The 19,153-nt window shown below is 45.4% G+C and overlaps 6 protein-coding genes across 8 annotated transcripts; 3 read left to right on the forward strand and 3 right to left on the reverse strand.

Moving 5' to 3' along the window:
- Window positions 1-464: 464 nt before the first annotated feature.
- Window positions 465-5,322, forward strand: LOC117143795 (pancreas transcription factor 1 subunit alpha). 2 transcript variants are annotated; one of them, XM_033308638.1, is made up of 5 exons: window positions 465-728; window positions 1,219-1,596; window positions 1,646-1,826; window positions 1,985-2,129; window positions 4,856-5,322. In XM_033308638.1, the coding sequence occupies exons 2-5, from the start codon at window positions 1,406-1,408 to the stop codon at window positions 5,107-5,109; spliced, it is 771 nt and encodes a 256-aa protein (XP_033164529.1). In that variant the 5' UTR covers window positions 465-728; window positions 1,219-1,405; the 3' UTR covers window positions 5,110-5,322. The 2 variants fall into 2 exon arrangements, with proteins under 2 accessions (XP_033164529.1, XP_033164530.1); XM_033308639.1 differs by having other exon boundaries at window positions 1,661-1,826.
- Window positions 5,323-7,183: 1,861 nt separating this feature from the next.
- LOC117144862 lies at window positions 7,184-7,691 on the reverse strand. Its single transcript, XM_033310266.1, has 2 exons — window positions 7,669-7,691; window positions 7,184-7,613 (listed from the first exon to the last, which is right to left on the reverse strand). Exons 1-2 carry the CDS (start codon window positions 7,687-7,689, stop codon window positions 7,191-7,193), a joined length of 444 nt encoding a protein of 147 aa, XP_033166157.1. The 5' UTR covers window positions 7,690-7,691; the 3' UTR covers window positions 7,184-7,190.
- Window positions 7,692-8,188: 497 nt separating this feature from the next.
- On the forward strand, window positions 8,189-14,748 carry LOC117146094 (GPN-loop GTPase 3). The gene is made up of 3 exons (XM_033312066.1): window positions 8,189-8,331; window positions 8,394-9,052; window positions 14,523-14,748. The coding sequence occupies exons 1-3, from the start codon at window positions 8,287-8,289 to the stop codon at window positions 14,668-14,670; spliced, it is 852 nt and encodes a 283-aa protein (XP_033167957.1). The 5' UTR covers window positions 8,189-8,286; the 3' UTR covers window positions 14,671-14,748.
- On the reverse strand, window positions 9,347-14,433 carry LOC117146092 (glutathione S-transferase 1-1). Of its 2 annotated transcripts, XM_033312062.1 has the most exons (4): window positions 13,638-14,433; window positions 11,236-13,172; window positions 10,482-10,629; window positions 9,347-10,419 (listed from the first exon to the last, which is right to left on the reverse strand). In XM_033312062.1, exons 1-4 carry the CDS (start codon window positions 14,100-14,102, stop codon window positions 9,853-9,855), a joined length of 3,117 nt encoding a protein of 1,038 aa, XP_033167953.1. In that variant the 5' UTR covers window positions 14,103-14,433; the 3' UTR covers window positions 9,347-9,852. The 2 variants fall into 2 exon arrangements, with proteins under 2 accessions (XP_033167953.1, XP_033167954.1); XM_033312063.1 differs by lacking the exons at window positions 11,236-13,172; window positions 13,638-14,433 and adding an exon at window positions 10,844-10,946.
- A 65-nt stretch (window positions 14,749-14,813) lies between the features above and the next one.
- Window positions 14,814-17,714, forward strand: LOC117146093 (centromere protein J). The gene is made up of 2 exons (XM_033312065.1): window positions 14,814-16,720; window positions 16,781-17,714. Exons 1-2 carry the CDS (start codon window positions 14,882-14,884, stop codon window positions 17,639-17,641), a joined length of 2,700 nt encoding a protein of 899 aa, XP_033167956.1. The 5' UTR covers window positions 14,814-14,881; the 3' UTR covers window positions 17,642-17,714.
- Window positions 17,701-18,610, reverse strand: LOC117146095 (MAGE-like protein 2). The gene has a single exon (XM_033312067.1). It carries the CDS (start codon window positions 18,498-18,500, stop codon window positions 17,799-17,801), a length of 702 nt encoding a protein of 233 aa, XP_033167958.1. The 5' UTR covers window positions 18,501-18,610; the 3' UTR covers window positions 17,701-17,798.
- Window positions 18,611-19,153: the final 543 nt, after the last annotated feature.

A 19,153-nucleotide genomic window follows, 5' to 3' on the forward strand; every position in this document is an offset into this window, starting at 1 on the left:
TGCGGAACGTGTGCAGCTGCCGGCCCAACCCCTTTGGTGCACCTCCGCCTCCCGGGGAAACACTTGTCTACTACATCAAACATCAACACCTTCCATTGTCAAGCACTTGGGCAATAATTCCGCTTAAACAGATAAACGAGCGCTCGAATCAAAAAACAATTGAATGCGCTCACAATGTGAATGTGGCCTAGAGCACGGCCTGAAAATCAAAGTCTCCACCTAACCCCAGCCCCTGGACAAACTTAATAAGCTTATCACACCCCGAAATGCAACCCTGCGCGGCGAAAACTTTCAGCTCGACGAGCTCTGTGATTGGTGGAAACTTGGCAGCTTCGGCGCCGCCCCTTTGGCTGTATCTTTTGATGTGGCACCGCCATTGCAGGATAGCACACTTCCACCCCTCGGCGCACCATTCTTATCAGACAGGTCCTGTGGAAGTTCCAGGCTCAGGCATTCGCTTCCCGGCAGTCAGAGAGTTCGCAACACGGCGCGTTTCGATGTCAGAGTGCGCGGTACGGTTGCATCTATAAGGATTACTGGGGTGTTGGCCACTGGGAAATTACTATATTATAATTGGTTCGCGAGTGCGGAGTGTTTACTGCTTAGGTGATGTGCAATTCGAAAGTTTACTGTAGTGAACCATTTCGTAGAAGTTGAGAAATCTTAGGATTTATTGGAAACAAGTCTAGTCAGAGGATTATAACTCCTGAAAACTCCTGAGGCTTTAGGTAAGTAAAAAAATCAAAAAGGGCTTTAAAAACATGTTCGAATTATAACATTTTTAATGGAAATTTATCGTTTTTGTGATAATAAGTTAATAAATATAAAAACGCATTGGAATATACAATAAAAGCCGAAATAAAAGGGTATCAGTTTTAAATTGATCTCAATAAGCTATTGAACAAAATTTTGGCTTGAATTGCAGCTTTATTTAAATATATTTATTGAAACTTATAGGATTTTGGTAATCAGACAGATTACCAAGTATCTGAAATTGTAGCACATCATTTATATCTTATCTTCTTTTATACTGTTTACCAACTCGATAGTAAATTACATTCATATCCATGTAAATGATACATTTTATATCTATTAGCCACAAAATCCTATCTTATCTAATCAAATGTGTGTTGAACATGTTTATTACCGATATATCAGCAACTGAATAAGTTCAGCAAGAGGAAGTAACACCCCGAAATATTAAATACTCTTTCGCAGAGAGGCAAAAGTCAAGGACGAAGAACACGCGTTTCACTTGTTCAGCCTGCTACACCCCCTCCAGAATCTCGAACCTTGTGGCACGTGCTGGTCACGCGTCGCCAATCAGCGGATCGGAAGTGTTAGCTTTACCGTTATGCACTTAGCTGGCAATTAGGCAGACAAACAGAAGCGCAACAGATTTACCATGTTTTCCATGGACAATTTCGACTTGGAGGCCACGATGGCGCGCCACTTCTTCGAGGGATCGCAGGCCACCAACGCCTCCACCTCCAGCTCCGACTACTTTTTCGGGGACGAGCACAGCTCGGAGAGCGATGACGAGGACGATGCCTATAGCAGTGGGTTCAACAGCGACCAGGAGAACACCGAGAAGACGTAAGCATGACGTTGGCTTGGGTCATGGAGCCTAGCTAATCCACTGCAGCTTCTCCTTATTTAGCCGGAGGAGTCACAAGCCCCGGCGCTTGAAGTGCGCCTCCCAAATGGCCCAGCAGCGGCAGGCGGCCAATCTCCGCGAGCGCCGCCGGATGCAGAGCATCAACGAGGCGTTCGAGGGCCTGCGCACCCACATTCCCACGCTGCCCTACGAGAAGCGACTAAGCAAGGTAAGTACCCATCTATAGTACATTCCTAAAATCGTATATTCCTGATATGGAACATCAGAAGGTGTTGTTTTATTCATAGTCTTAGAACTTAACACAATTCATAGAACTATAGACTTTAATACCCTTGACGTAACCACTTTAATTCGGGTTCTCCGCAGGTGGACACCCTCAAGCTGGCCATAAGCTACATAACCTTCCTCAGCGAGATGGTCAAGAAGGATAAGAACGGCAACGAGCCGGGCCTAAGTCTGCAGCGTAACTACCAGAAGGAGCCGCCGAAGAAAATTATCCTCAAGGATCGCAGTGAGTTGTCAATCAATCAAATGCCATGTAGCGTTTAGGTGGGCGGATGGTCAGCAGACCTGGTACACATTTAATAACATAATTCATCAGGAGCACTGGCCTCATTCAAAGGTTATCGCTGGAATGGTAGCGAGTCGCCATGAATAGGACTCATGACGGGGGATGCTGGGCTGCATCCTGCCAACGAATTTGGGTCTGCCGTGTCTGCCTAAGTGTAACTAATTAGAATTTTCACACTTTTCGCGCGGGGTTCTGGGTTCGCATTGCGGGCTTTGCGTGACTGCCAGTCGAGGAAAATTGTTTTGCTCATTGCCGTCGCATCGATCATCGAGGATGTGCGAGTACGGATGTGGATGTGGATGTGGCCTGGCACCCTGGATACAATGGCCAGGATTAGGGTGTTCCTGCTCATAAAAGTTGCTTTGGTCACGGTTTTTTGGTTAATAATTTTCCTATTCAAAATGTATGACACTGCAGCCAGCCAGATCCTGGGCTTTGCGATCCTTGGAAGGCATCTGCATAGCTAATAGACGGACCACTTGGAAAACCGAAAGGGTGTCGATTTGGGGTTTTGGGATGAGAAAGGGGTGACGTTGCTTATTGAGTGTTATGTATAGTCCTTAAAAAATGTCACTGTTTTTTTTAAACAATTTTTTTATTCATCCATGTCACAACATGAATTTGAACTGGTTAAAGTTGAATTCGAACTGGTTTTAGAATGTAGAGAATCCCATCAGTAAGGTGATTTGTATTACAATTTACAGCTATGGGAATTCAAATATATGGGATAATTAAAAATGGGGTGAAGTGTTATTTTTTTTCTAAATTATGGTATTTAAATAGATGATACCATACTATTCTCCAATAATTTTACAACAGAGAAAGCTATTCATTGGGCTTATAAACCCCACAGGTGCTGAAATTATAATAATTTCTAAAAGTATCTTCCAAGTTATTTCGCCAAGTCACATAGTTGGTTTAAGTTCCTTAAAAATGGTTAGATTAAATAGGTAACCTTCTTATAGTTATATTTATTATTAGGTAGGAGGTCCTACTCGCATTTATCAGTATTTTCGATTTGATCCTGACAAAATGAACATGCAAGCTCTGATGTGTAATTTGTGTCTACCTGATAAAGTGCCGCATGCACACCATTCCACACCATACCATATACCATACACCTTGCCCGATTCCAGCTCCTCAACCCCCTGACAAGGGAGTCCCATCGGGGGTGGGCGGGACCCAGTCGATGCGAGCCGAACCAAATAGTAACAATAAGAGTAACAACAATGCCCAATCGACATAATCATAGCGTGGGAAATTCGTTACACTCCAGCAGATGGCGCTGTCGGCGTCCCCCTTAAAGGCCAAATGGTGGGCGACCGGGTCAGGAGGGGGAAGCGGGGAGATGGCCATGCCGATGGCGAAAGCGTTTTCATGCTTAACGGGCATTAAAAATGTTGCAGAAAAACACAGAGAGACAGAAAGAAATCCAACGAAAGTTTTGCAGGCGGAGGGAGAAGGCACCACAACGCCATCTCCACGATACGCCCACTTAAATGGCTGGCAGGAGGCGGAGGAGGCCGAGGAGTTGGGGATTTTCGCCACGCGCCTGGCATATGTTCACACCAACTTGCAAAGATGCGGAAACTGCGCCGGAAGTGGCCGGGGCATGCATATTTGAGCAACACCCGCATGCGGCACTCGAAAACAGCGAGAGCTACAAATTGCCCGACTGGGTGGTATGTTGGTTCTGATTGGATGTGGCCGCAGGAGCAGGAGCAGGAGGAGGGTGGAGGATAAGGATTCCGGCTAGGTCTTCGCTGTGCGTTTATTTGTCCAAGGCAAATGGCGGGGCGCAGCGGGGTGGCAGCTGCAACAACAAGCGGGGCAAACCCGGGAATCAACCCTTTTCCGTATATTTGTTTGCCCTGCCTCGATGATGGACCCGTAATGCGGTCGCTAATGGCATTTGCTCAGTTTTTGGCAACAGTTTTAATTGTTTGGGCGGCGCTTGACTTTCACAAGGGGAGTGCTTGCAGTTTGTGGACCACTGATAACATTGATAATAGCTATAAGTTGAAAATGGCCATAGCAGCAGCAAACACAATAGCAAATTTATCTTATGAGTTGATTTAAAGGCATTGAATTAGTGCTGAAGTGCTGAAAAGATAGCAATTAAAGTTGAATAACTTAGTTCGAGTATCGTAATACCAACTTTATAAGACATGTGTTGGTCTCCAAAGTCTAATTTTTTAACTTTCATAGGCGTAATTTACATCCAGAAAAATGGAGAACGAAAAATAACGAGATCGTTATTCTCGTTATAATGAGCATGAGAAGAAACCTTCTTGATTTCGAGACGAAAACGATCTCAATGTTGATATTTTCAGACGTGAGAGGAAGCCTGAAAAAATGAAAGAGAGAGACTAACGGGATGAGAGAGAATCTGCGAATGATTCGATCTCGCTCTCAGTATGCTGAGCATGATTCGATCTTGGCTAGATTTTGAGATCGAAATTCTTAAATCAAGATCGTTGAGAACGGTTTCTGCTCTGAGAGTACGAACTGCTGCCTAAAAAGAATAAGAAAAAACCAACTATGGAGCTGCAAACATTTAAAAGATACAAAAACTGGCATTCTAAACTATGTGTTTTTTAGCTTATTTTTATACGTATTCGATAGAGCGCAATGTTTGCTAACCACGATTTACCTACCAATTGCAGCTGGCGGCGTGGCGCACTCATTGTCCTGGTACCGCAAGGGTGACCGATATCCGGGCAGTAAGCTGTACGCCAGGACCTGGACACCGGAGGATCCACGGGGACCCCACTCGCAGCCCCTGCCGCTGTACAACAACAGCAACTCGAATCAGAATCAAAACAGCAACCAGAGCAGCGACGACTTCAGCGGAAGTGGTGCGGATATGTCGGATCCTGGAGCTGCGGCCAGCATCTTCAGCAGCGGCAGTGGCATGTGAGTCTCGCAGGACTCGCCGCTGGCGTGGCAAAGTCCTGAAACGAGTCACTGAGAATGAGATTCATTGGAAATCCTACTAGTCAAGCCTTGCTAGTCACGGCATCTAACACATATTAACCAACTTAATAATTATATGAAGAAAACATGTTCTGTGGTATTTAATTGCTCTAAGTTCGCTAATATCTAAATGTTATACATAGTGGTTTAGTTTAAATCGAATAAACATTTCACACAAATCTACCCAATCTACAGCAACTAAATCTAATTGCAGTTCAAGCGCCGAGGGCAAAAGGAACAATTTGAGGATAAATTATATAGTTATCAGCACGAGTGTGCATCGAACACCTGGTCCTGGTTGTCCTCGTTGTCCTCGTTGTCCTCGTGGCCTCTGCACCCCGCGATTCCCGATATCATTAAAAAAGAGGGGCAACCGCCGAACAGACAAATATCACAAAGTACAAGTGCAGTTTATTCTCGCCCGTGGGGGTGGGTGAAACCAGTACACTCAGAAAAAGTACTACGTTATTGTTTAGCTTCAGCAAAAAAAAACTTTGGCAAATTCAAGTTTCCTTATCAGTATTTCGATACAAATATAATTGTATTTTACGATAAAATTGCTTATAAAAGTCTCTGAAAAATATCAATATTTTGCACACATATAAGAGGCCTACAACAGATTGCTATTGTTTTTTTATTTTCTATTAGTTTATTCGTTCCCTATTATTTCAAATATTCTAGCATTTTCCATTAATAGCTAAATCATTTTTTCAAGTGTACTCTGCAGTTTACAGGGCACTGCGACTAGAAAATTATTTCCGGTCTTTTGACATGCATGCCCACACGCCGAATGGAATTTCGTTAAAAAATGGGAAATTATTATTTTTAAGCGATTACTTGGCGGTGCGAGCGTGCCATTTAAAACATCATTACGACTGTCAAATGTTCGCGACGGGCAGATGTTGTCCGTTTGGCCGAGCAATCGAGATGTTTATCTGCAATTAGGATTAGCTCGTGGCAGGGGTGTTTCAGCGATGACGTGATTGAACCTGCGATTGGCAGTCGATCCGAGTTGATATATCAATTCGATCGTATGTAAATGTACGCGCTCCGTTTGGGTTGTTGTGGTCAGAGATTTAATTTACCGTCGGCGGCGACAGCTGTGCCGCGTTATCAAAATCTGATAAGTTGCTCACAAGGGGTGAGTGGCCAAAACAAATGTCACCATGATGCTGAATCGGGCTTTAAAGATAAGCAATATCGTTGTGACTTTATTAGTAAACAATATGAATGGATAGAGATTTAAAAACGCCCGTGCAAAAAGGGGAAAGCTTCTAAAGTCTTAAAAATGTGAATTGTTATCTTCGAAAATTCCTAGAATTATCCGTTTCAGTTATGTACTTGAGAAATTGAAAATCAAGCCAAGGTGTCATGAACCACTACACTTTTTTTTTGCTCACTTCAAAAGTAACTGATTGATTTATCATAATGGGTACTTTTTTACACTTAAAAAGTATGTAAAACAGGTGTGAACGTGTAGTTTTTAACTCTAAAAGGCTGATACTTAGCTATGATTATTCTACTAACCCTAAACTTGTGGAGTTTAATGCCACGCCCCCTGTAGCGACCACAAACCGATCAAAGCTGCTATTCTCAACTAAAAAACACTTATTTTTAATAATTTTTACCAAGCCTACTCAGCCTTCGTAAAATTCGGTTCTGCAATAAATATTTTACTATTCTGAATAATAGAACTTTTTCGTTTTCTATAATAAATTGTGATTTAAAAACGTCAGAAAGTCGTGACGGAAATGAGCAACCTCGGAAACAGTCGCATTCCTTTTGCCGTATCTGCAACTCGTTTATTATTATCTTATATTATATTGTGACCATATCAACTTTTTCAATGAACTACCAGTGTTTTTAAATATATTTGGTAAGTAAATGTTGATTACTAATATGAAATAAATGTATGCGCTTTTTTTTATCAACATTTCTTTTATTAAAGTATGTTGAAAAGTCAAAAACGATAGTTTAAAAATGTTTATGTTTTTAATATCATATAATATCATGTTTCTTCTTTACTTATCCTAGTTGCTTATGTTTAAGATTCATCCGTGTTTTTGTGATAGATTCCTTGAAGTCGTTAAAGGACTCGGCCACCTCACTGAGACATTCCTCCTGGATGTTTTTAAGGCAGAGGCAGATGGAAATGGGATCACCATTGTTTAATCGATAACATAGACGCTGTTCCAGATGGGAGGGCAAACCCAGTCGGGCCAGCACCTTAATGTCGCAGGACTCGTACTTCGGGTGCTTCCCAAGAAACTCGGCGCACTTCTCATAGACGTCCACGCACTGCATGGACTTCTTTTCGCTCATCATGAAGTGCCTTAGGACCTTTCGGGCCTCCGCGTCATCCAGTATTCTTCCGACACTATTCGATAGCGCGTATATCCTTTCCGCCTCGCACAGTTTCATGTTCTCCATTAGTTCCGCATAACTTTGCTGTAGTTTTGTAATAGTTTTATTTATTTAATTTATTAAAGATTTATTAGCGAACCTTTTCCGAACAGGGTGCCATGCTTGAGTACTTCAACAGCAATAATTTCAAAATAAAAACAGTGGAATTGTATGGTCTGCCCCTTTTATAGTCTCGGTGCTCTCTCTGCTTGCTAAGTTTTCGGACCTTTATCTTTTATAACTCATAATTTTTTCGGAGCAATAAATTTAATTGAATCATCAAATCATAGTATGATCATCTGTTTTAGAATTACAAAAATGTGTGATTATTGTTTTTAAAGAAGTTCCAAGTATTTTATTTTGTTTTCAATAATATAGAAATGATTGTTTCAGGCATATTTAAAGGACAATAAATCTAAATAAACAAGAGCTTACAAACAAACTTAAATGGAGCTGCTTCCTTATGATTCTTTCTATTTACTGTGTGATTTCATTGTATAAGGTTGAGCATACTTTTCGCGTAAATAATGCTGTTTGAATTTTGGATTCTTGGCGGGCCACATGTAGTGCTGCCAACCTATTCGAGGCGAATGTTAATGGTGCTAAGTTTATACGTTGTGCAGCACTACAGCTGGCGCACGCTATGTTTCGCATTAGAATTTGTTTTGTTGAGGATTTTAAGTACTGAAAGTAACTTATCACTGACGACTTCATTATCATGCGGTTCGCCCAAATAATTGTGGGCCCGGCAGGCAGTGGCAAGGTATGTCCGCAAAAACGGCAGCCGGTGCGTTCCATTATTCTAACACACAAAATCCTCCCCAGTCGACGTACTGCAGCTTAATGCAGCAATATGCGATGGACTGCAAGAGAAATATCCAGGTGGTGAACCTCGATCCGGCGGCGGAGCACTTCACCTACAACCCGCTGACCGACATTCGCGATCTGATCCACCTGGACGATGCCATGGAGGACGAGGAGCTGCACTACGGACCGAACGGCGGCCTCATCTTCTGCCTGGAGTTCTTGATCGAGAACCAGGAATGGCTGAAGGATCAGCTCTGCGGCGGCGAGAACGAGCTGATGGTGGGCGAGCCGGACGATGACTACATCCTGTTCGACATGCCCGGCCAGATCGAGCTGTTCACTCACCTGAAGATGGGCAGGCAGCTGGTGGAACTGCTCGAGTCCTGGAACTTCCGCACATGCGTCGTCTTCTGCTTGGACTCGCAGTTCATGGTGGACGGCGCTAAGTTCATTTCCGGCACCATGGCCGCACTCAGTGTGATGGCCAACATGGAGCAGCCGCACGTCAACGTGCTGACCAAAGTGGATCTGCTGAGCAGCGATGCGCGGAAGCAGCTGGAGATGTACCTGGAACCGGATGCCCACAGTCTGATGGGGGAGCTGACCATCGGGACTGGTTTTGGTGAGAAATACGCAAAACTTACGCAGGCTATTGGCGCGCTGATTGAGGATTTCAGGTGAGCTGATCAATTATAATTAATTGATACTTAAATCGGTGGTAGCGGAGTGAAGTTTTGGTGCACATTTTAGTGAAATTACAGAGTCTAAAATGTTTTGTTAGAATTCTTAAAAAAGCTACATTTTATTAAAGAGAGACTTTTGTATGTATTGTTGTACAAAAATGTCGACTAGTTCGTGGTTGTTAATATTTCCGATTTAGTCCTCTTATATTACCAACATCATGGTTTTATTAAAATCCGTGGGTTTTTTATCCGCAGATTTTTCAATTAAATCATTTTAAATGAAACGCATTTTTGGTTTTACCTAAACGTTTTATTTTAAATGATAAAAACAGGTTGAATAGTTCTTATAATAATAAACAAGGTTGATTAAAGAGTTTCTTGCCATAAAACAACTTCAAATTGTTAGCAGAATATGATAATATTTTCTAATAAGACAAAAATAATAGAAATATGCATTCTGTTGAAAAAAAATTTAAGCTTGACCTCCAGTTCGTCTTGCAATTTCAATCGCAGAAAATTTTGAGGGCACATTTTTAATACTATTCTTACATTTTCTTACATTTCTGGGAACCATTCGTTTTACCCTTATTCTTATTTTTATTATGTTCATGTCAATTTGGAAAGCAAAACAAGCTATAATTATATATTATTATATAATTATGTTATTAGTATTATATTAATATAAAATTATATAAATATATATTCATATATATATCGAATATTTCACAAGAATTAAAAGGAGAACGTTTTCACTTCCCTTGCTGGCAGGGTCCTAGTCTTAAAACTACAATCTACTACTTCAGGCCCTTAGACTTGCGCGTCGGATGGAATGGGTGCTCCATGTGCGACAGATCCGGTGGGTTCTGCTCAAACGCACTTATCTCCTGCATGCCGCTGTTGGCGATCTCCCACAGCTGCGGGTATTCCGCCTTGAAGGTTTCGTACCACTTGTTCACCAACGGATACTGCTGCAAGTCAAAGTTAATTGCCTCCAAGCAGATCGTGGCCGAAATGAGAGCGAAGTCTGCAATGGTTATGTTGTCGCCTGCCGCGTACTTAGTGCCCAGTCGCTCCAAATAGGTTTCGAACACCTCAAGTGCGTTCTGCACCTTCTTCAGCGACATGGGCGTACGTTTGTAGTCGAAGAAAATGGGCGCCATGCTGTGGGCGGATATGGGGGCGTAGTAGAATCCCATGTTAAAGCATAGCCGCTGATTGATCACTGCTCTGACATTGACGTCCTGCGGATACAGCGTTGAATCCGGCGCGTACTTGTCGCAGAGGTATTGCATAATGGCAATGCTCTCCGATAGATAGAAACCGTCGTCGTCTAGCACGGGGATCTCCTTTTGCGGATTAATCTGCAATGCATTTTCAATTTTAATGGCTTAAAAATCAAAGTCAGGGCTCCATATGCACATACCTTCGAGTACTCCTCAGAGCGATGTTCCATGGCGCAAAAGTCCACGTTGATGAGTTGATATTGTATATCCAAGGCCTTCAGGCACATGCGAACGGCCAGGGAAGGCGGCCCATCGGATACGGCGTAGAGTTTCATGGTGTATATGGGTCTGTGGGTACAAAACGATCGTTAGTTTTGTGTATTTGTCACTTGTTCGACCGGTTTGCTTGTAGCTTAAAAGTGAAAGCAATTTGCCTCGTGTCTATATACTATATATCTATTTTTAGTTTAATTATTGATGCTGTTTCAGTCTATAGCAAAAATTCTGTCAAAGAATTTCTGGGTTTTTTAAGAAATATTTAAAATACTAAATGATAACTGACCCAAAATTAATGTTGTACTCTCGAGCAGCTTTCAAACCATACTGATGTGCTGAATCAACTTGCCAGATATTGCAGGTGTTCATTTCAATGATATTCAAAACTAGTTTTGCGTTTGAAAGACATTATGCTGACATAGGTTCACAAATACTCTGCCTGATTTGTCGACCCTTAAAGGTCACAAGTTCTTTATAATGTCGCATTTTGAGCACATAAGATGATTTGGCCACATTTACTAGCATTTGTGAATCGAGGTATTCTAAGTGTGCCAAAAGTTCTATCCTATTGTTTTTATTCATGCACGTATGTTTTTTAAAAAATAATGTTATGTTTCTTTTGGGGAAAATTGCTATGTTTATGAACCTTAATTCTTTCTTACGGTTTGGTATACATACACAATAGAGCCGTAGCCTTCCATTTCATCGGCTACTTCCTCGACAACCTCAATGATGCCATCTGTGTTGTCCACATCCACGTATTGTTGATCGCCTTCCATGGTCATTTCGACGCCTTCCTCTTGCTCCTGGTACTCTTCCTCCACGATAACAACATCATCGTCCTCATGGTGAGAATCCGCTCTTTGGGACACGGATCTGCTGTTATTACTGCCGCTAATTCGAGGCTTCTTGTGAACCACAATGTCGCTGCTGATGTTAGACACATTCAGGCGCTCGATGGCCAAATCACCGTACTCCTGCTGAATCTGATCCAACGATTTGCCGATGAAGTGCAGCGGCCGAAACTTTAGGTTCTTGTTATTCTTCTTGTTGATCTCGTTGTATAGCCTCCGCTTGATGTCGTCCTCGCTGAAAGGATGGCTGTGACTGTTGTAAACACGGAGCACACGAATAGAGCCATCCTTTTGGGTGGCCGTCGAGATGCGGCTCTTGCAATTGATGTCCGGATCGCGGCTTTTGATGCACACCCAATAGTTGCGCGAGATGACGCCACGGTTCTTGGCATGGTATATATAGCCATCGACGCACAGCAGTTCGTGCCCCTTGGCAGATCTGAGGGTACAAATCTTTGAGAGGTCCATGTCCGGCTGGACGCCCTTCGCTGGCTCTGCTACATCGCGTCGTCTACGTATATTCGTGATCTGCGGCTGCCGAACCTTCGGCAAAGGCGTGGATGCATAAGCAGCGTGTGGTTCGAGCTCATCTAGTGCGTCGGGCAGTATCTCGATCTTGGCGCTTATGTTGTTCGCTCCGTCCTTAAGGTACTGCACTATCATGTTCGCTTTCGATTCTGGTTCCATTTTGATGGCGCCATCGATGCTAATCACCTTCTTCATTACCACATTACGCGTGTCAATGGGTTCGTAGCTTTCGTCGACGCTGTTCTCCGCCTCGAAGGTATCGCCTCCCTGGCTGGCCGAACCCTCGTCGCTTTCGAAACTAATCTCTTCAGCGTGCTCGATCTTTTGCAGCTTGTGCGCATTGTCCTGATCCAGCTTGGCCTGCTGCTTAAGCCGGCGAGCAATTTCTTTTATATCTGGATTGTGCGTGTGCTCCCCATTGATACGAAGCACTACTGGTCCGTTTTCAACCGGGTCTAGGGTAATGCGGACGTGACAAGTGTTGGCCTTGTCGCGTCGGTTTATGCATGTGAAGAACATGTGGCCGTTGGACCTGCTTTGGGAGTCGAAGTGGAACAGATGCTGACTCAAGCACAGCACCTTACGACCCTTGGCCGAGGGAAGAAATGTGAACTTGGTCAAGTCGGTCTCCGTGAGCGGGTTGTGGCTCGGCGGCGGCAGATAGTTGGCAATTACGTCGAATGCCGCTGGCCACTTGGAGCTGTGGTGTATTTTCGGGTCCAGCAGCGAAGACTCGTCGTCCCCTTCCTGGCTCTCGATCTCTTCGTTGCCTTGAATCCCTTCACCTTGGCTCCCGTCCGTTCTCATGTATATATCGTAGTTATCCTCGCACTCCTCGATTATTATGGATTCCAAGTCATCGCCCCGCTGAGCTGTGTCGAAGGTGTTTTCCGGATCGAAGTACTCGAGATTGGGGCACTCTGCCAGCACATCCGAGGTATTTTCGTCCTCCACCAACACGATTTGGTGCTTCGAAAACATGTGCATGAGCTTGGCGGCCGAGTAGTGCGGATGAATGTGCGCATCCGTGTCGACGGCATGCAGGCGATGTGCTCCCGCCAAAGTCGCCTCCGTGCAGATCCTGGCCGTGCACTCAATGTCACGCTTGCGCACACAGGTCCATCGGAATATGTCGCCCTTGTAGGACTTCCCGGCCAGGTAGTACAGATGCCCATCGATGCAGACCATCACGCGGCCATCGCGGCGCCGTAGCATGTACACACGGTCCTTGTCCTGCGGAAAAAGATTCCATGTTAGTTAATTTTGTGCTGTAATATTGTTTATGAACTAAAATCTCTACTTCATGGGAATCCTATTTAAATTTATTTAGTATCGGTCATGTTATAAAAATGATTGGTTCCATTTTTTAAAAAAATCCCTAACATTTAGTTTCGGTGTGGAGATATATGGTATTTTTTGAATCATAACTGATTACGCTTTGGTATTTATTGTCCTTCTAACGGTCTAGCCGTTGGATTTGCAAATAGGAAAATAAAAACAAAAAACCAAATTGGCGGGAAAACATTTCTCATTACTAAAGTGAGCAAATTAACATTTTAAAAGTAGCGCTGGTTACCGAAATATGAATCAATATTAATATCAATGCTCTTTCTGAAAAAGAGAAGCAGATAGATTCTAAATAAATAGTTCAGTTCAGTATTCAGGGGCATGGGCCGTACAGTTGGCCTGGGGCCGTACCTCAAAGTCCAACTGGAACGAGGCCTCCACGGTGGAGTTGTCGATGCTTCCGTAGATGAACTCCGGCGGATTCATGCCGGCGTTGGCGCGCTCGTACAGGCGTGCTCTCTTCGGCTGGGTGGTGCTGTATGCGTCGTTCATCATCATTACGGAGAGCCGCTTGCGCTGGGCCACCTTGTTGACCTCGTGATCGCTGCAGCGCGGGTGGATGTGGGCCAGAACGACGTCCACGACGACGTGGCGCGTCTTGTCCAGCGGATCGGGCAGCATGGTGCAGATGCGGGACTTGCAGGGAGTGGACTTGTCCTTGCGCCTGTTGCACAGCCATCGGTAGGTGTTGTTCCGCCCGATGCGATCGAAGTGGTACAGATAGTCGTCCACGCAGAGCATATCCACGCCCTTGGCGGAGCGCACCACGGACACCTTGGACAGGTCCATGCCGTGCTCCTCGACGGGCGTCTCCATTTTTGAATTGGTGCGCTGTTTGGCCCGAGCCCGGAATTCAGCGTTTTTCGATTTGCCCTCGAAAAGTGTTTTGTATCGTAAATTAGGCGATTTTTTTAGTGGCTGGCTGCTGGGATTTGTTGGTTGGGATTTTTGGTGGTATTTCGTCAGCTCACTATTTGCGCGCCTTTTTGCAAACGCCGGCCATTTACCGGAAACGCACTGATTTATTGCAGTTTGATGCACTAATGAAGTTTATTTTTGGTTTTTTTCACTCGATTTCAATTGCACAAGCACATTTTCTTTTGCGACGCGTCGAAAAATGCTTTTGTGTGGGATACGAGGGTTGCGAGCTATGCGGTGGCGTTGCCACTTGTCAAAATCGGTTATTTTTCTGACGTTCAAAAATTAGAAATATTGATGTTTATTATTTACTTACAGTTTGGTGAGATTTTTCCCGTTGGATTCCCAGGACGAGGAGAGCGTGGGCGATCTTCTCCTGCAAATTGACAATATCTTGCAGTACGGCGAGGATGCAGACGTGAACGTTAAGGACTTTGATGAACTGGAGGAAGGGGATCAGGATTGAAAAAAACCCCCATTTTTCATATTGCTTAAGAAAATGTACAATATTTTATTTTAAATAAAAAATTTAATCTAATCAAAACGCATGTTTACCGCCATCCCTGACCACAGAGTTGCCACCCGTGCAGTGTTGGACAACTGCTGCCGTAATTTTAAATTCCCCTACGCGTACGGCGTCTAAACAAAATTGCGATTCTAAGAACGAATAAAAAAGCATGCAGGAGGCTGGCGGAAGTCCTGTTGGAATGCCTCTGAGCCAGGAGGCCATCGCGCAGCGCCTGGCGGCGCTTAGTCGTTGGCAGGACGAGCAGAAGCGGCTGCTGCAGGAGCGGCAGTCCAATCAGCGCGTTTTGCTCGGCTTGGAGCAACGCAATATGTACAAAATGCTGGGACTGCTACACCAGGAGACGGAAAGCTGCGAAAACAGTGTGCTGGAGGAGTGGGACGAGGAGCACTCTATACAAATGCCGCGACTTGCGGCGGATCCGGACGACCACGAGCCAGAGATTCCAATGGCTGATCCCCAGCCGGCCAAGCCCAAACGTCCCTTTCTGCGTCGCGGCGAAGGCTTAAAGCAGCGGTTCAAGATCAATCCCGACCAGCTGCGCCTGGAAAACCTGCCGCGATACAAGTTCGCTAATGCCCACCCTCAGTTCCGCACGCCTCAAACGAAAAAGGGTATTCTCAAGAAACACAAGTCACCTCCCAATCCTGCGCCTCCACCAGCTCCCAAACCCCCAGCACAGCTCGATCTCAACGAGCAGCGCTTTCAGCAGATGCTAATCGGCAAGAACGCCTGCAGTTCCACTCCAGATCTAAAGTCTTCCTACGCGTCCTCCACTACTGCCTCGAGCATCTCGCCCAGAGTTCGTTTTGTAGAGCAGAAGAGCACGGCGGGACAAACCACTCATGCCGATGATGAAGCCTCCTCGGAGGCCAGTCCCATGACAGGAGTTTGCTGGGCCAAGGTGCTGGACACACAGAGTATAAAGCCAGCACAAATCCAAAGACGCTCTGCTCAAATCCGAGTGGAGGATGACAGCAATGTAAGCATATTCGAGCTACTCGAACAGAAGGCCACTGAGGGAAACATTGACATGAACTCCAGCTGCATTCGAACTTTTATGGCGCGCAAAGATCAGCGACGCCGAATAGCCGATGACTCTGATCACATTGTAGTCACACAGCAGGTGCGTCAAATGCGATTGCAGCCGCAGGTGGACCAGGTGCTGGTACAGGAACTGCAGGAGGAGGACGAGGAGGACAACGAACCGTCCAGCGATCAGACCCTCACAATGACACCCATCCAGGTGGGGAATACCCAAGTGCGAGTGCGTTTCTCCGACTCCAATGACACGCACGAGTACTCCGATGCAACCAGTCTCAACGACGGCTCCAATATTCAGCTCTTTGAACAGTTCAAGTCCGCCCTCTTCCAGGCTTTGGAACAGAAGAAGAAGTCAAGTCCCAGTCAGCAGTCAGAGGAACCCATAACCAAAGATCTTCAGGAGAAGGCCAATCTCGTTCGCTCTCGCCTCGAAGAGCTGGAGACAGAGATAGCCACCTTCAAGGAACAGAATGCCCAACTCCTCCGCCTGAGGCAGCAGCACGAATTGGAGAAGGCAAAGTGCACACAGGATCACATGGAGGCCATGGAACGCGTCCATGACGAAAAGATTCAAGCTGAAATTTATCTGCACGACGAGCGCATGAAGATCGAGGAGGAACGCCGCAAGTTCGAGCAGCAAATGCGACTCCACAAGAGCAATGCAAACAGCAAGGAAAAGAAGGAGATAGCCGCCTTGAAGCAGGAAGTGGAGGCACTGCAGCTTCAGCTCAAGCAAAAGGAGCAGGCGCATGTCTCGGCACAGGCACGACTCCGCGCTCAACTGCGGGCCAGTGAGAAGGAGCAGCGAAACTACCGTGACGAGATCGAGCTGCTGCGCAGGGAGAACAAGCGCCTAGAGCAAGAGCTGGTCAAGATTGGCCGCGAAAACAACAGCAAGATGCTGCAGGAGATCAATCGAAACATAGCCCGTCTTGCCCCCAAAGTGGTAAGTGCATTCTGGCGTTCCTTGTGTGTATATCTTAATGTAAGCAATGTCTCCTTTTAGTTACCTTCCGCAACGATGTCCGATATCCTCGATGAGAACGGTCGGCGCACCCAGTCTCTGGACGGCACTGCTGGTAAGCCTGCCAAGCAGCGAGAGCCACACAACCGTCGTCAGAGTAGCGGCAGTGCCCAAGTGAGAAGTCGGAGTCGCTCACTGGGCAGGAATAAGAAGGGACCATATGCTCTGGATGAGAGCTTCGCCTCTAGTAGTTCTGCGGAAGCGGAGGAAGTTCAGCCACCTGTGACCGCTGCGAAAGCTGATACCCCCCCACCGGCTGCCAACTCCAGCAGTGACTTTAAGCGGGAGATTACGAATGAGGATGGCAGCAAGGACATTTGGTACCCAAACGGCAATCTGAAAAAGATTAGCGCCGATGGCATGAACGTGCGCATGCTTTATTTCAACAAGGACATCAAGGAAACTAACATCAGGGAAGGCACAGTGAAGTATTACTACGCTGAGACCAACACTTGGCACACCTCCTACCTAGATGGTTTGGAAATACTCGAGTTTCCCAACGGGCAGACGGAACATCGCCGCAAGGACGGCACTGTCGAGATTCACTTTCCCAACAACAGCATTAAGATTGTGGATCCCAGCGATACGGAGAAACTGGAGGAGTGGCGTTACGCGAATGGAACCCATCTAGTGCAGCTCCGGAATGGTGACAAGATTCTCAATCTGCCCAATGGCCAAAAGGAGATTCATACCAAACTAAACAAGCGCAGGGAGTATCCGGACGGCACTGTGAAGCTTTTGTATCCAGATGGCAGCCAAGAGACGCGCTACTCCAACGGGCGCGTTCGTTTGAAGGACAAGGATGGCAAGCTCATAATGGACACAGACTATGCAAAGTATTAGAGTCGGGTCTCTGCTTCCGTTGTTAAGTATAGTTTTAAGTAAATAGAAAAGACGTGCTGTTTTTAAAAGATCATCGTAATAGTCTTTTATTGCTGATATTATTTGGTTTTCAATTTGTTAGATCAAATTCAGTAAATTAACTTAGAAGGCGGACATTCTACTGCTCCGCGTTTAGCCCTTCTTGGGCCATGGAGAGGTGATGCTCGAAGGCCTTGGGATGCTGATTGAGCAGCTTGGAGGCGAATTGCACCATTTGCTCGAATGTGAACTCCGCCTTGGCACGTGGTCCCCAAAGGAAGAAAGTCTTGGGATCATCGTAAGCACTTAGCTGTGAGCGTTCCCGCTTCAGATATTGTTGTCTCACAAATGTCTCCTCGATCTGTTTGCGCAGATTGGCGCCGAAGTAGCCATGTTCCTCGTCGGGAAAGATGTTGAGCATCTCCAGCATAGCGTACAGTTTCGAGTCCTCGATGCGGTTGCCGCGCAGGAAGATGTACATGAGAATGATATACAGCAGCGTGAACTGCGGGCGTTGAGCCGGCGTCAGCTCGTGAATGGAGGCCACCGGCTCCTCCGCAGTGCAGATTAACGTCTTGGAGGTCGCGTCCAGTGGGGTTAGCATTATACCGAATCTTTCGGCCAGCAGATTAGTGACCAGCGGCAGGCGGCTCCACAGTTCGCTCTTGTCTCCAGCCACCGCCAACAAATCCTTGTCCTTTATGGGAATCTTCTGGGCGGTATGATCAAGGATGTAGTTTAGAATGGCGCGAACCTTGGCGTCGACCACATGAACGGGTTGTTGAGATGCCTGCGAGAGGGTGGCATTCTGGCTCCTAGCTGCGCGAGAAGTGCTAGCCATTTCCGGTTAATCTGATTAACAAGCTATCAATTTATCAAGTTTATATGACTCTTTAATATGCAACTAAACAAGAATGCAGCGAACATATGTTTTTTCGCACTTTTGAAAGTGTACAAGCTTGGCGTTGCCAGATCAGAACTCAAAAACAAGACTTGTTTTCAGTATTAAAATACCAAATGGGCGCGCAAATTAAATTGATTCAAAATCGTTACTCTGACAATAAAATTCGCAAACCCTTATTATTGTCTTTACCAATCGGTTTCTATCGCATCCTTTTTCACTTGGCTGCCTATTATATGCACTTTCAAGTGCAAATGGCCACTCATTGGTCTCGTTTTAACGCACAAACTGGGCCAAGAGCAGCTGAAGTGGTTTTGTATTGATTGATTTCCTTTTTGCTGCCGCTTATTCCTATGTTACATTTAACTTTTAGTATGAAATGTGCGCTGCAGCGAAACGTTGCTAAATAAATATCATTCGAGCGTTTATCGAGCAGCTTAGCAGTGGGAAACGCACTTTGCATAAAAATTGCAGCCTCAGGAGGTGATGTGTTTTTAATTAAAATGGCCAAACCGACGCGACGTGCAGCAGCAGGAAGCAAACAACTTTCAAAACTAAACGCGAATGACATGCACGGTCAACATTCCCCGCGG

This window comes from Drosophila mauritiana, chromosome 3R, assembly GCF_004382145.1.
Source record: "Drosophila mauritiana strain mau12 chromosome 3R, ASM438214v1, whole genome shotgun sequence".
Lineage (NCBI taxonomy): Eukaryota > Metazoa > Arthropoda > Insecta > Diptera > Drosophilidae > Drosophila > Drosophila mauritiana.

What these genes read in the sequence shown, in the direction of transcription:
- LOC117143795 (XM_033308638.1), top strand. Translation starts at nt 1,406, where the DNA reads ATGTTTTCCATGGACAATTTCGACTTGGAGGCCACGATGGCGCGCCAC. An exon ending in CAGGAGAACACCGAGAAGAC is followed by an intron (nt 1,597 to 1,645) that starts GTAAGCATGACG and finishes AATCCACTGCAG; the next exon opens with CTTCTCCTTATTTAGCCGGA. An exon ending in AATTATCCTCAAGGATCGCA is followed by an intron (nt 2,130 to 4,855) that starts GTGAGTTGTCAA and finishes TACCAATTGCAG; the next exon opens with CTGGCGGCGTGGCGCACTCA.
- LOC117144862 (XM_033310266.1), bottom strand. Translation starts at nt 7,689, where the DNA reads ATGGCACCCTGTTCGGAAAAG. An exon ending in TGGCACCCTGTTCGGAAAAG is followed by an intron (nt 7,614 to 7,668) that starts GTTCGCTAATAA and finishes ACAAAACTACAG; the next exon opens with CAAAGTTATGCGGAACTAAT.
- LOC117146094 (XM_033312066.1), top strand. Translation starts at nt 8,287, where the DNA reads ATGCGGTTCGCCCAAATAATTGTGGGCCCGGCAGGCAGTGGCAAG. An exon ending in GCCCGGCAGGCAGTGGCAAG is followed by an intron (nt 8,332 to 8,393) that starts GTATGTCCGCAA and finishes AATCCTCCCCAG; the next exon opens with TCGACGTACTGCAGCTTAAT. An exon ending in GCGCTGATTGAGGATTTCAG is followed by an intron (nt 9,053 to 14,522) that starts GTGAGCTGATCA and finishes ATTTACTTACAG; the next exon opens with TTTGGTGAGATTTTTCCCGT.
- LOC117146092 (XM_033312062.1), bottom strand. Translation starts at nt 14,102, where the DNA reads ATGGAGACGCCCGTCGAGGAGCACGGCATGGACCTGTCCAAGGTGTCC. An exon ending in CGTTCCAGTTGGACTTTGAG is followed by an intron (nt 13,173 to 13,637) that starts GTACGGCCCCAG and finishes CTTTTTCCGCAG; the next exon opens with GACAAGGACCGTGTGTACAT. An exon ending in GAAGGCTACGGCTCTATTGT is followed by an intron (nt 10,630 to 11,235) that starts GTATGTATACCA and finishes TTGTACCCACAG; the next exon opens with ACCCATATACACCATGAAAC.
- LOC117146093 (XM_033312065.1), top strand. Translation starts at nt 14,882, where the DNA reads ATGCAGGAGGCTGGCGGAAGTCCTGTTGGAATGCCTCTGAGCCAGGAG. An exon ending in CCCGTCTTGCCCCCAAAGTG is followed by an intron (nt 16,721 to 16,780) that starts GTAAGTGCATTC and finishes GTCTCCTTTTAG; the next exon opens with TTACCTTCCGCAACGATGTC.
- LOC117146095 (XM_033312067.1), bottom strand. Translation starts at nt 18,500, where the DNA reads ATGGCTAGCACTTCTCGCGCAGCTAGGAGCCAGAATGCCACCCTCTCG.